The sequence below is a fragment of the Pinus tabuliformis genome, chromosome J (assembly GCF_031772625.1).
Source record: "Pinus tabuliformis cultivar Carrire ecotype Pingquan chromosome J, CPIR1, whole genome shotgun sequence".
Classification (NCBI taxonomy): Eukaryota; Viridiplantae; Streptophyta; class Pinopsida; order Pinales; family Pinaceae; genus Pinus; species Pinus tabuliformis.
In genome coordinates, this window is record NC_142295.1 from 1,497,754,216 (window position 1) to 1,497,767,853 (window position 13,638).

General features: G+C 38.7%; 1 protein-coding gene across 1 annotated transcript; it reads left to right on the forward strand.

Annotated features, from left to right (window-relative positions):
- Positions 1-639: 639 nt before the first annotated feature.
- On the forward strand, positions 640-3,138 carry LOC149233104 (transcription factor bHLH100-like). Its single transcript, XM_089382095.1, has 4 exons — positions 640-1,056; positions 2,390-2,753; positions 2,812-2,861; positions 2,962-3,138. The coding sequence occupies exons 1-4, from the start codon at positions 640-642 to the stop codon at positions 3,136-3,138; spliced, it is 1,008 nt and encodes a 335-aa protein (XP_089238221.1).
- Positions 3,139-13,638: the final 10,500 nt, after the last annotated feature.

Consider the following 13,638-nt stretch of genomic DNA (forward strand, 5'->3'; position numbering starts at 1 on the left):
TAAACATTCCAAACCAATAACTAGGATCCCAGGGTGGAAATTATGGATTCCATAGAGGTGTGGTGATTCTTCCAACACCCCCCCTCAAACGCAACTGGGGGGAATCGAACCCGGGTCCAAGCTCTAATACCATGAAGAGGTTTTCGTTACACCAAAACTCGTAGGTGTTGGTAAACGTTCAAAACCAGTAACTAGGATCCCCAGGGTGTAAATTATGGATTCTATAGAGGTGCGGTGATTCTTCCAACACCCCCCGTCAAACGCAACTTGGGGGAATCGAACCTGGGTCCAAGCTCTGGTACCATGTGGAGGTTTGTTGTTACACCAAAACTCACAGGTTTTGGTAAACGTTCCAAACCAGTAACTAGGATTCCCAGGGTGGAAATTATGGATTCTATAGAGGTGCAGTGATTTTTCCAACACCCCCCCTCAAATGCAACTTGGGGGGAATCGAACCTGGGTCCAAGCTCTGGTACCATGAAGAGATTTCCATTACACCAAAACCCGCAGGTGTTGGTAAACCTTTGAAACTAGTAACTAGGATCCCTAGGGTGGAAATTACAGATTCTATAGAGGTGTGGTGATTTTTCCAACAACTTTTGAGTTCTGTTATGGTTATTATCTAGCCTAACCTCTGTCATGAACACGTTCCCAATTTTCTCTCGTGCTACTACTCATACCTGTAACGATTCGTTTATAGGCTCTTTGCTTGTGCATTCCCCATGTGAAGCCCATCATCAACCTGCAACCACAAAATGTCTGCCAAGATATTGGCTGTTTGATCAGCCGCCACTGCCAACTACTGATAACGTCGTCCTGGATGAATACGCCAGCAGTCCATTTGGATTCATGCCTGAAGAATATCATCATAGCCAATCCCCGGGTATTCTCCCCATAAATAGCTTAGAGCTGCAGCCGTATGACAGGGAATATTCTGGGCCAACCAGTTCTTGCACCAAAAAGGCTTTACATAACGCCAGGGAATGGCACAGGCGAAAGACATTGAAAGTACTCTACTCCCAACTAAGTTCGTTGTTACCTAATTTAAATCCAAAGGTAAACCTCAAACCTACATCATTTTCTTATCGCTTCATAGTTTTGATAAAAAGTAACTGATCGATAGGGATGGTAGATAAAATTGTGCGATAAATTTCAAGATTTTAGGTGCTTTAATTTTTTTTTGATAATGTTGAATTTATTTTCACAAAAAATATGATTTAAAAACTTTATTACACAATATTTATGACTGAATTCCCACCACGTTTCACCCTCCAAGCAATTCCTTAGATGAATCCGAATTCCAATGCAGTTAACTTTGCTGACACTATTTTGACACTGTTTTGCTGCCTTGTTCGTAAAGTGTGATTTTGTGAATGGATCACTATGAGTCTTTTCTTTTGCTTTTGACTGAGTTCACATAGAGGTTTTAAATTTACTCTTGAAACTAAGTTTTCTCTTGAATTGAATTCTCATCTGCAGAAGAAACTGAGCATTCCAAATACCGTTTCTCGGGTCCTTAAATACATCCCCGAGTTGCGCAACAAAATCGAGAAATTAAAGAGGAAACGGGCTAAATTGATACTCACACGTCTAGCCTTGTATTACATTATTCTAGATAAGGGTTAGGGAATAGGGAATGTTAATGACTAAACCTGATCAAAATCCGCCATTGATGTTGATGTTGTATTAGTTCATTTATTTCGTGGAAGTAGGGAATAATATAATTCTGAAGAATAGTGTGAACACCCAAGAAGTTGGGAATAAGCACAACTTGGAAAATTTAATTCTTTGTCATTTGATTTCTATATATATATATATATTACACTATGTAGGTATATGTCACTTCACTGTATATCTTATTACAACATATACACATATATCCTATTTCGCATTGAAATGCATTTGCATTAAAATAAATTTAGAGCTTCAAACATATTGATATTATAATATCTACAATTTCAGGATATCTTATCATAAACAACCTATTTGTTTTTTAAAAAAGAGCAGGAGTTAAAATGCGGAAAGTACAAGTTAGATTGAGTTGGTCTAACCATAAATAGCATGTGCAGGTACAAGCTAACACACAATTCAGATTATGGAAAGTACAATTTAGAATACAAATGCATTTAACTTTGCTGATATTATTTTTTTTTTCTAGTTAAGATTAACCTAAGCACCCATGGGGGATTTGCACTGGTGACCTATAGCAAAGAGTGGCTTAATAGCACACCCATTCACGGTCAATCCAAAGCCCGGTGGGCACTTTGCTGACACTATTTTGCTGCCTAATCACTATGAGTTATTTTGCTACTTTTGACTGGGTTCACATAGAGGTTTTAAATTTATTCTTGAAACTAAGTTTTCTCTTGAATTGAATTCTCATTTGCAGAAGAAACTGAGCATTCCAAATACTGTTTCTCGAGTCCTTAAATACATCCCTAAGTTGCTCAACAAAATCGAGAAATTAAAGAGGAAACGGGCTAAATTGATAGCCGCTACCAAACAATCAATTCGTGCAAGCTCCCTGGTGGGCTCAAAATCTGCAAGGATTACAGGAGCTGAAGGATTGATTGAATTTATGCACTCTCCTCCTCTTCTTGCGAACACAGGCTCTCCCGATCATCTTATTGTTACAGTAGATGCAGCGTTTGGAAGTTCAGAGATGATAATAACAATTTGTAATTGGAGAGTTGGGATTTTGTTCTCTACGCTTTTGGTCTTTCTAGGAAAGGAGGGACTCGACGTACTCAATGTTTTGTGTGTTGTTATCCTCAGGAGTTTTTGCATCCATGATTTGTTTGTATCTCAATACTTCTACTTTCATTAACCAGGATACAGTTTGTCATTATCTTCATCTTCAGGTTGGGTATTTTTTTTCTAAATAATCGTCATTTTCTCTTGGGCGTGTCTGCCCACGGAATCAAGGCATAGCTAACAATCGTAGTGTCGTGGTTGTTTCAGATGATTGCAGGAAGAAGTCAAGTAGATCCAAATCTTCTGCAAAAGAAGCTTCTCTTACTGTTTTCTGATAAAACCTCACCACACAACCGAGCCTCAAAAGAATTGCAGCTTAGTGCCAATGTTTTGAAAGAAATTTCATGCATTCCGTTCCATGCACAAGGAGCTTTGCAAACTTGAAATACCACAAAGACAAGTCTTTTGCATCTAACACCCAGTCTCCAAACAAGGGAACCGATTGTCAAAGCCCAAAAGTTTCCGGTAGGATTGTAAGATTAAAGTTTAAGGATCTTATTCACTTCATGTTGTTTGTTTCCTATAATTTTTATGATAACGTGGAAGAATATTTGTCAAATTTTTTAGAATTTTTCTACGAGGTTTCTTTTATGATGTTGAAGACCATTTGTCAAAATTTAAGGATTTAGTCTCGCATAATTTTTTTTATTAAAAAATATGTTAAAGCCAAATTGGGTAAATATTATAAGAGAATAGGGGAAACATAAACATAAATCCCATACTTAAAAAAGATTAGAATTAAAATCTGAATATTTATTTATTTAGAATTTTAATTTAATTTAAAATATCATAATTTTGTCGGTTGGGGTAACTCAATTTGCAATGGCTGTGGAAACGAAGTCTAATCGAACCGGAAGTTTTGGGTTCAAATCTTGTGCTATCCCCGATCAGAGTGAGAAGTTGGACATGAAGATGTAATGCTACCAAATTTACAAAAAATAAAATCATAATTCTGCATATTAAAAAAAAAAAAAAAATATTATAAGAAAATTAAAATTATATATATAAAACATGTTAACAATTTTATATATATATATATATATATATATATATATATATATATATATATATAAGATGTTAATAATTATATTATTATACTAAAAAATATTATATCACGATCGCTAAGTTTCTAACATAATGTTACATCATAACTTTTCATTTATTCAAAATTAGAGAACTAAGCTCTGTTTTTTCAAAAGGATCCCCACAACAAGAACACGGACCAAGATAAATGAACATGGATAATAATGGTGTGAGAACAATGAAGAACATAAGCACTAACATATGCTACTTGTTAACTAACAGTGATAGAAACGAACAGTTGCAAGGATGAATATGACAAAGCTGCAGACGGAAAAGCATGTAGAGAAGTCTAGAGAAAGAAACTTGTGCTCCACGTACTGACATGATCAATAAACCATAGAGGCTCAACGATGCATGTGAGGACCTAACCTAGGTCTTCTAACTAAACCAAATTTATGATTTAATTAAATTACAATAACCATAAAATAATATGTTTATAACTCAACATTTACTTAATAGAAACATACAAGCAAAATTTGATCAACAACATATAAAACATGTAAGAAATTTATTTTGCAGCAATTTACATACATGAAATGACAAATGGAAGAATATGTGTTTCAGTAGTTTCATTGGGATGCTTCTGGCTCTGTTGGGATGTTCCTCTTGGCTACCCGACTGAAATTACCTCCGAGCCAACTAAGAATGATTTCCTAGCCTAGAGAACCTCCACAGTTTCCTTAGCCCTTGGAGCTCAAGTCCAACCAGTTGTAGTGTGTCCAAGTTAAAACCAACACTCTCCAATTGATCCAAGTTTGAGTTCTCTTATTTTTCTCTCCATTCTCTCCCTTCTCCTTTTCCACCTTCCTCCCCCAAAATAAAATTCTCCAATCCAAAACAAAGGCCAAGGATCTCCCCTTTCTATCTCTCATCCTCCTTCCCTTTATGTCTCTTCCTCCCATCCATCTCAACCACTTACCATTAATGCCATGACTACCCCCCTCATCCTTTTAATTTAATAACATTGACTTTCCTTACCATATCTTATCCAAAAGTAAATTTGAGAAGACACATTGGAATTTGAAATATGATATTTGATTTAGAAATAAATTAGAGAAGACCATATCTTATCCAAAAGTAAATTTAAGAAAACACCTTGGGAATTGAAATATGGATATTTGATTTAAAAATAAATTGGAGAATACCATATCTTATCCAAAAGTAAATTTGAGAAGACACACTCCAAATTGAAATATCAATATTTAATTTAGAAAAAAATTGGAGAAGACCATATCTTATCCAAGAGTAGATTTGAGAAGACACCTTGGGAATTGAAATATAACAAATAATAAAAGTCATATCCGTAAAATAAAATTAGATATTACCAACTGTAGGTATATACCCATATTACTTAATAATTATAAGTCAATATTTTCAGGTTAATTAAACACTGATCAAAATTAGCATGATAGGATCAAGTAGGGCATTACATACACCCCTCTTTCAGAAAACTTCATCTTGAAATTAAAGTGAAAATGACACAAGGAGTTCAAAGGAAGTTTGACAATAAGGCATAATAAAATAGAGAGAGATATAATAGTCAAATTAAGTAAGTCAATCAATGATACCACTTCCCATCAAGAGTCTCCAACTAACATATAACCCCCTTTCCTCCCTAACCTACTTCTACTCCAATCCTATCCATCATCCGCTGCAATATACTATGACATCGGCTATATCGATCTAACCACTGATAAAACCAATATGGCAGAAATGTCGACTATATTGACCTAAATTCCCTATCAGGAAACTAGCAATTGTCATCACACATCTAGGGGAACATGTCCATCCCCACCCTCCCACGATTCGAGACTTGGAGGTTACACGGTGGGAAATGCCTCAACCTCTTCAAAACTAGGGTCAACACCCTAATATGGACCACACTATGACACTGATTGGATACTTTTCATCGAATAATCTAGTCGGGTATTCATGTCACCTATCATATACACTTTACCCATGTCATAATAGTGTACATCAAGTATATACAAAATGTAATACAACAATTTACATCATAACATTCCTCATTGGATGTCTCAACATTTCCCAATCAAAAGCATAGATGTTGGTTATCATATGGTTGCTTTCAATCTGTAGGTTAGTTATCATTCATGCATATACATAACAACAAAATATATATAGATAAGTGATATTAATAATCATGTAATTAAGTCTAGTATCCATGTGCCAATTTTGTAATTCATAACAACATACTAGAAGTAAATATTACATTAGATAAATCATTACTATGATAATTCATTCAATACATTAATCATATCCAAGTAAGCCATAAATCAGGTAAATCATACATCAAATAACTTGTAAATAAAATATGTTAATTGACAATACCTAATCCATCAAATGGTTTATATAAGTAGTTTCATCTATCAAAATAAAATGCATCAATACTACATGATGTTCATAAATAAAACAACATGAAACTACAAATATATCCTTAGTATATGTAGCTATCTAAGTCAAAATGGGCACCACAGATGCTCAAAAAGTGAGGGTTAGTCACGGTGTATAGTCTCCACATCCTCCCACGTAGCAGATCCTAGGCTATACTTGTCCAACTGGACCTCTACCTAGTCCACCATGCAACGTAAGAGTTTTTAAACCTTATGGTCCAATATGCATAATGGTTCGACTATTATAGTTCCCACATCTAAGACCTGCAAATTCCTCAAATCTAGTTTGTGAGATTCATCAGAAACATAATGTCATAGAATAGATACATGAAAAACATCATGAGTTTTACTCAAATGGGGTGGCAGTATAGGACGATAGGCAACTAGCTCAATCTTCTCATCGATCCTAAAAGGTCCTATAAACATAGGTAGCAACTTCATCCCTTTCCCAAACCGATTGGTGTTTTTATTGGCTCGGATATGAACAAAAACTTGGTCTCCTACTTCATAACTTCGATCAGTCCTATGTGCATCGACATAACTCTTCTGTCTATCTTGTGATTCCTCTAACCTTTTTCGAATCTGCCTTACCTATTACTCCATTTCATGAACTAATTCAAACCCAACTATTACTTAGTCCTCCAATTTTCCCCAACTCAATGGAATCCTACATGGCCTCCCATATATAGCTTGATAAGGAGGCATCTCGATTGAACTGTGGTAATTGTTATTATAAGAAAACTCTACCAATGGTAAGTACCTTTCCCACTAAGTTTGATTATCCATTACATACATTCTAAGAATGTCTTCCATAACCTGATTTACTCTTACTATCTATCTGTCTATTTCTAGATGATATGCAGTGCTAAGGTTCAACTGAGTCTCCAACGCTGATTGCAAACTTGTCCAAAACCTAGATCTAAAATGAGAGTCTCTATAAGAAATGATATTTGTGGGTAACCCATGTAGCTGAATAAATTCGCTTATAAAAGTTCATGCCACATCAATAACATCATAAGTGTCTCTTACTAAATGAAATTGGCACTTTGCGTAAATTTATCAACTACAACCGCATTGTGCCTCTGTGAACTGAGTGGAAAACCCACAAAAAATTCCATAGAAATGACCTCCCATTTAGACATAGTGATGTCATGCGGTTTTAGGAGACCTACTAGATGACAATGATCAACCCTCACTCATTGAAATTCAAGACATTTGGCGAAAAAGTGGACTATGTCATGCTCTATGCCTATCCAAAAGAAGAGTCTTTTCATGTCTTCATACATCTTCTTCGCTCTAGGATGTGCAAAATAAAGTGCTCTATGTGACTCTTTGAGGATGGTTCTTCTTATACCCCCTTCGTTTTGGATGTAAATTTTCCCTTTAATTATTAATAGTACATCCAGTTCAAGGACATAACCCTCAAACTTTGGTTCTATCTACTTCCCACTCTAGAGTGCTGATATAACCTTTAGATACCAACTATCTTCAAAGAGTTTCTCCAATACACATTCCCTCAAATTGACCCTCAAGGGTACTAGGGAGAAGCTTCATGGCCTCCTTCTTAGTGCATCGACCACCACATTCTCCTTACCCTTAATGTATGAGATCCCAAAATCATACTCACTCATGAATTCGATCCACCGCCTTTGCCTAGCATTCAAATCTCTCTGAATGAAGAGGTGCTTCAAGTTCTGTTAAGTTATGGTATGTTCTATGCTTATAACAGTTTACTTCTTTTTCTTATTATATTCCACTGATTAGCAATCACATGTACATAAAGTAAAGTGCAGATAGAACATTAAACGATCGACAGAAAACAAGCCAACACAAGAGACACAAGATGTGGCGGCTAGCCAGGGACAAACCCCACAATGTGTGGGGAAACCCTTTGATCAAATCTTCTTTTATCTTCAATAATTCAGCAGAGAGAAATAGTACAATAAATCTGATACATATCAGCAGTAGCAAACCCTAGATCAGTAGCATTAGCATTAGCGGCTTCATTATCAAACTAGGGCAGACCATATCTCACAAACCGACAATCGGATTGACTTCATTCCACCACCAAAAGTTGCAGCTTTCAAAGGAGGTTCAGATGAACCTACAGCACAGTTCCAAAGAGGAGATCTTCTAGGCCATGCAAGTCAATCTTTACTTCTGCAGTTGCAGCTTCAAATTCAACAGCTTCCGGCTTCACATGTGTGAGAGAGAGACCCATTTCAGCGTAGTAGAGAAGAGACTCATATCTGCGCAGTAGAGAGAGAGAGATGTGATGAGATGAGTGAGTACAAATGAGGAAAAGTCCTCTTATATTTATACACAGCGTTGGTGGGTGAATAGATGCGACTGTTGGGCTTCTGAGCCTACATGAGTTGTAGGTCGGCTTGATAATAATTCCATAATCAAAATAAATTCATATCTCCATGAATACATATCGGAATTGGATGATCTTTATATCAATCCTACACCTCTGGACGAGAGGAATCTAATAAAAATATTATTAGCCATGAATAAGATGACCCACATGAAGTTTTGCCCTGGTTGCCAATTTTAACACTCCCTCTCAACCATGGAGAACTTCATCCGCAATCTGTCTATCGGTCGTTACTATTCATCCATCAAATGCACTGCCTTGTACAGCCTGACCCTTTCCCTGCTCTGCTCTATTTTACCTGTTCTGCTTTGTCTTGTTCCGCCCTGCACTGATCTGTACTGTTTTGATCTGTTCTGCTCTGCTCTTGCATTGTTCTATTCTACTTTGCTTTTGTCCGAATTATGAAGAAGAAGAAATGATCGAGGATGTATCATACTGACTCAAAGTCAGTCTCAGAGTATGTACCACTGGTCCCAGACCAGTCTCAACCAACCTAAAGTCAGCGTCATAGTGAGTACAACTCCAATGGTCCCAGACCAATATCATCCTCCACTGACTCAAAGTCAGTCTCAGAGTATGTACCACTGATCCCAGACCAATCTCAACCGACCCGAAGTCAACGTCATAGTATGGTACAACTCCTACCACTAGTCCCAGACCAGTATCATTGATCCCAGATCAATGGAGGTCATCCTAGCGTAGGGAGTACGGTAGTTACAATGATGCGTCCATCGGTACTACTATGGTCCCTAACTTCATTTCCCTGCTCATTGATCAGATGAGAGGTACCTCCCATGAGTCCCGGACTGCATGGGTAGGATGCCTCGACAGGAGAACTAATCAATCCTGTCCTCACAGGAGAACACATCAATCCTGCTACAATTTCCATGGAGAACACATCAATCCAGGCCACCATGGAGAACACATCAATCCAAGCCTCACAGGAGAACACATCAATCCTGCTACAATCGCCATGGAGAACACATCAATCCAGGCCTCACAGGAGAACTAATCATCCTGCTACATAGGAGAGCGAATCATCCTGTTCCACAAGAGAGCGAATCATCTTGTCCCACAAGAGAGCGAATCATCTTGCTCCAGTGTGCACCACGAGGGGAGGGTGAGTCACCCTGTGGTCGTATGTTGCTCCAGTAATAACCGCAAGCCCTCAGAGCTCCCAGAGCTCAATGTATGCAACATGCAGGACCCTTGTACAAGGGTTTCTTACCGACTCCAAGTCGTTTGGGAAAATCACAGATTAGATCTTTCCTCGGGGCTTTGAAAAGGTGTATCAACCTGTACATCATCTTAATGCGATGGAGCCTCCTTGCTCATCAACTTACCATATCCAAGATGATGTCTATCTGCTGGAGCAATCGACGAATACATGATTCCTCAATAATCGAATCCCACCTCTGGTTGTTATAGAGAATCACAGTGGTATCCAATGTAAATCCAAATAGCTTACTGAAGAGCTTTTGCAACCAGACTACCTCACACGAGGTTATGCTAGCAACAATATATCCTGCTTCGGCGGTGCTCAAAGCCACCGACTTCTGCTTCCTGGTTATCCAGGATATCGAAGCAGATCCCAAGGTGAAATAGCATCCGGAAGTGCTCTTACGGTCCACCACACTGCCTGCCCAATCAACATCAGTATATCCAAGTAGTCTCACATCTCTGACAGTGTATCTTAATCCATGAGAGATTGTGTCCTGAAGACATCTCAGAAGATTCCTAACATCAATCCAGTGAGGCTCAACCAAATATGAGCTCACAATGCTAACTGCAAAACATATGTTCGGACGGAGGTTCACCAACAACATCAATGCGAATGAGTTTCTGAAACTCAGAGGCATTTCCCAAGTCTGGTCCGACATCACTACCATATAACTTCTAAAAGTTAAGATCCTCGAGGTAGTCACAGGCTTGCAATCCATCATACCGAATCTTTCCAAAATCTTTACCACATATTTTCCTTGAGATAGGAAAATTTCCCTTGGCTTCTACCACACTTCAAGTCCCTGGTCCTTCATTTCAAATTCAGAAGCCATCTCCCTCTTACATTTGTGAATGAGAGGGTTTGCACCTGTTAGAAAGAGGTCATCCACATGCAACACCAGTATGATAGGCTTGTCATCTTCAACCTTAAAGTAAAGGTTAGGATCGACTTCACTCCTAGTGAATCCCAACTTCATCAAGTAGCTATCGATCCTCTCATACCATGCTCGGGGTGCTTGCTTCAGCCCATAGAGAGCCTTCTTCAACCTGCATACATGAGATTTTTAGTCATAAATATCAAATCCTTCGGGTTGCTCCACGTAGACCTCTTCTTTGATCAAACTGTGGAAGAACGCGGCCTTGACATCCATCTAATGTAGGTTACATCCTTGTGAAGTGGCAAGGGCTATGATCGAGCGGATGGTCGTATATCTGGCAACAGGTGCAAATATCACATCATAGTCTATACCTTCCTTCTGGGAGAAACCATGAGCAACAAAACGAGCCTTATACTTTTCCATACTTCCATCTGCTGCATACTATATCTTGTAAATCCATTTGGAAGTAACAACTGTCTTGCCTTGGGGTCTGGGAACTACTTCCCAGACATCATTCTCCATAATAGACTCATATTCTATGGTCATAACACCCTTCCATAGTTAATGCTTGACGACATCTGAGAATGATGAAGGCTCATTTTGTATGATCGTGCTCATGATGGTTAGGTATCCCAGATACCTATTAGGTATCTTACTTTCACAAAAGGTTCCTCGGAGTGCAGCATGTCCTTCAGCATCATCAACTAGGCCCATTAGCCATGAAAGCCTCTTCCTAGAAGAGGAAGTCTCATGTGGAGGAGGATCAATCGGATCCATGGGTTCTTCTACATCAGGCATTGATTCATCAGCCTTTTCTTTCGGTTCCCTGCTGTCGGCTTCTTGAGAGCTCCTCAAAGTCGGAAGATTGTTCACCTTGCTGAGAGCCATATCTTCGTCAAAGGTGACATCATGAGTAATTACGACTTCCCTTTGACTGGCTACATAGATTCTATAGCCTTTAGTATTTTCACCATAGCCCACGAAAATTCCCTTCTTTCCAGCAGTGAACTTTTCTTCAGGAGTCTTGGAACCCAATGCTTGATGAGGGCATCTAATTTTGTACATATGCGACAATGTTTGTAGTTTTAGCCCATAAAAACTTTGGAAGTCTTTAATCATGTAGCATGGCCCGAACAGCTTCCACAATCGTGCGGTTCTTCCTTCCCACCACACCATTCTGCTAAGGAGTATGTGGTGTGGTAGTCTCCCTCTTAATGCCAATCTCAGGTATGCCTGAGTGAACCAACTGTAATATATCTGAGGTCTTGCTTTGGCTTGAGGGGAATGGTCCCCTTTTGAGCTTTCCTTTGGCCCATCCCGGACATACACCTTCTTTCTCTACTTGGAATTTGGGCATCCCTGTTACCATCTGTCTTACATCGGGTAGAGCTTTGTAATGAAGATGGGAAAACCTCTGATGCCAAAGTTCGGACTAAAGAGTTGTGTCACAAGACATGACACCTAGCGGACTTCCATCGACCTGATAATGAATCAACACTAAACCCAAGAGTAAAGGCATCTTTAACATTATTTTTCCATATACATACCTTGCCATTGCTGAAGGTTACCTTGTAGCCTCTGTCTTCCATTGCCAAGATGGACACTAGGTTCCTTTTGAGGTCAGGTGCATTTAACACATCCTGGACTTTCTAGCCTTCTTGAATGGTTTTCCTCTTCCTCGATCTCCAGCTCTCCTCTTACCTTTGCTGTTGAATTTGTCATTCCTTTCATCAGAGGGATTTTGATCATCGTCCCGGTGTGAGTCCTTTCTTCTCTTTGCATGAGAAGAAAAGGCAGCAGGAGGATCTTTAGGCATGGGCATTTCTTGCACTTCTTCCCTTGTTTCTTCTTGAATGCATCCAGCCATACATTCCTTGAAACCAGGAATTACATTATAGTTCAGAAGATTAGTCTTGAACACGTACCATTCGGATGGTAATCCTCCAAGAGTTGTGAGTGCCATTTCTCTGTCAGTAATAGTTTCCCCAATAGATAGGAGATCGTTCTTGATCCCGGTGATTCTTAAGAAGTATGCTTGCATACTTTCATCTTTACCCTTCTTGATTTCCCTCAACTTATTTCTAAGAAACAAAACTTGATTTGCATCATTAACTTTAAATAAACTCACCAGTCTGTCGTAGATTTCCTTAGAGGTGTCTAGATCAGAGATGTAGGCCACCAAGTGCTTGTCGATAGAGTCCCGGATGATCTTCTTTGTTTTGACTTCTCCATTTTTCCATTTGTTCCAGGCAGCAGCAGATGCATTTGATGAAGGCTCAACAATATTGCCTCTTACATGGTCCAGCACTCCTTGATCTTCAAGGGTTAGATCGATAGACATCTTCCATCCGTGATAGTCAGCTTTCTCACAGAGCTTGTCTTCAGCAGGAAAGAGTGTTGAGGACCCCATAGTTCTTTTAGGATAGCCTTTCCAATCTTCTCTTCAATGATTGCTCTTGCTCTTGCTCGGGCTTTGTCTTCACCTCAGCTCCGATACCATGTTAAGTTATGGTATGTTCTATGCTTATAACAGTTTACTTCTTTTTCTTATTATATTCCACCGATTAGCAATCACATGTACATAAAGTAAAGTGCAGATAGAACATTAAACGATCGACATAAAACAAGCCAAGACAAGAAACACAAGATGTGGCGGCTAGCCAGGGACAAACCCCACAATGTGTGGGGAAACCCTTTGATCAAATCTTCTTTTATCTTCAATAATTCAACAGAGAGAAATAGTACAATAAATTTGATTCATATCAGCAGTAGCAAACCCTAGATCAGTAGCATCAACATTAGCGGCTTCATTATCAAACTAGGGCAGACCATATCTCACAAACCGACAGTCGGATTGACTTCATTCCACCACCAAAAGTTGCGGCTTTTAAAGGAGGTTCAGATGAACCTACAG

Coding starts and splice junctions, on each gene's coding strand:
- LOC149233104 (XM_089382095.1), top strand. CDS start 640: ATGAACACGTTCCCAATTTTCTCTCGTGCTACTACTCATACCTGTAAC. Junction 1,057..2,389: donor TACCTAATTTAAATCCAAAG/GTAAACCTCAAA, acceptor TCTCATTTGCAG/AAGAAACTGAGCATTCCAAA. Junction 2,754..2,811: donor GGGACTCGACGTACTCAATG/TTTTGTGTGTTG, acceptor TGTATCTCAATA/CTTCTACTTTCATTAACCAG.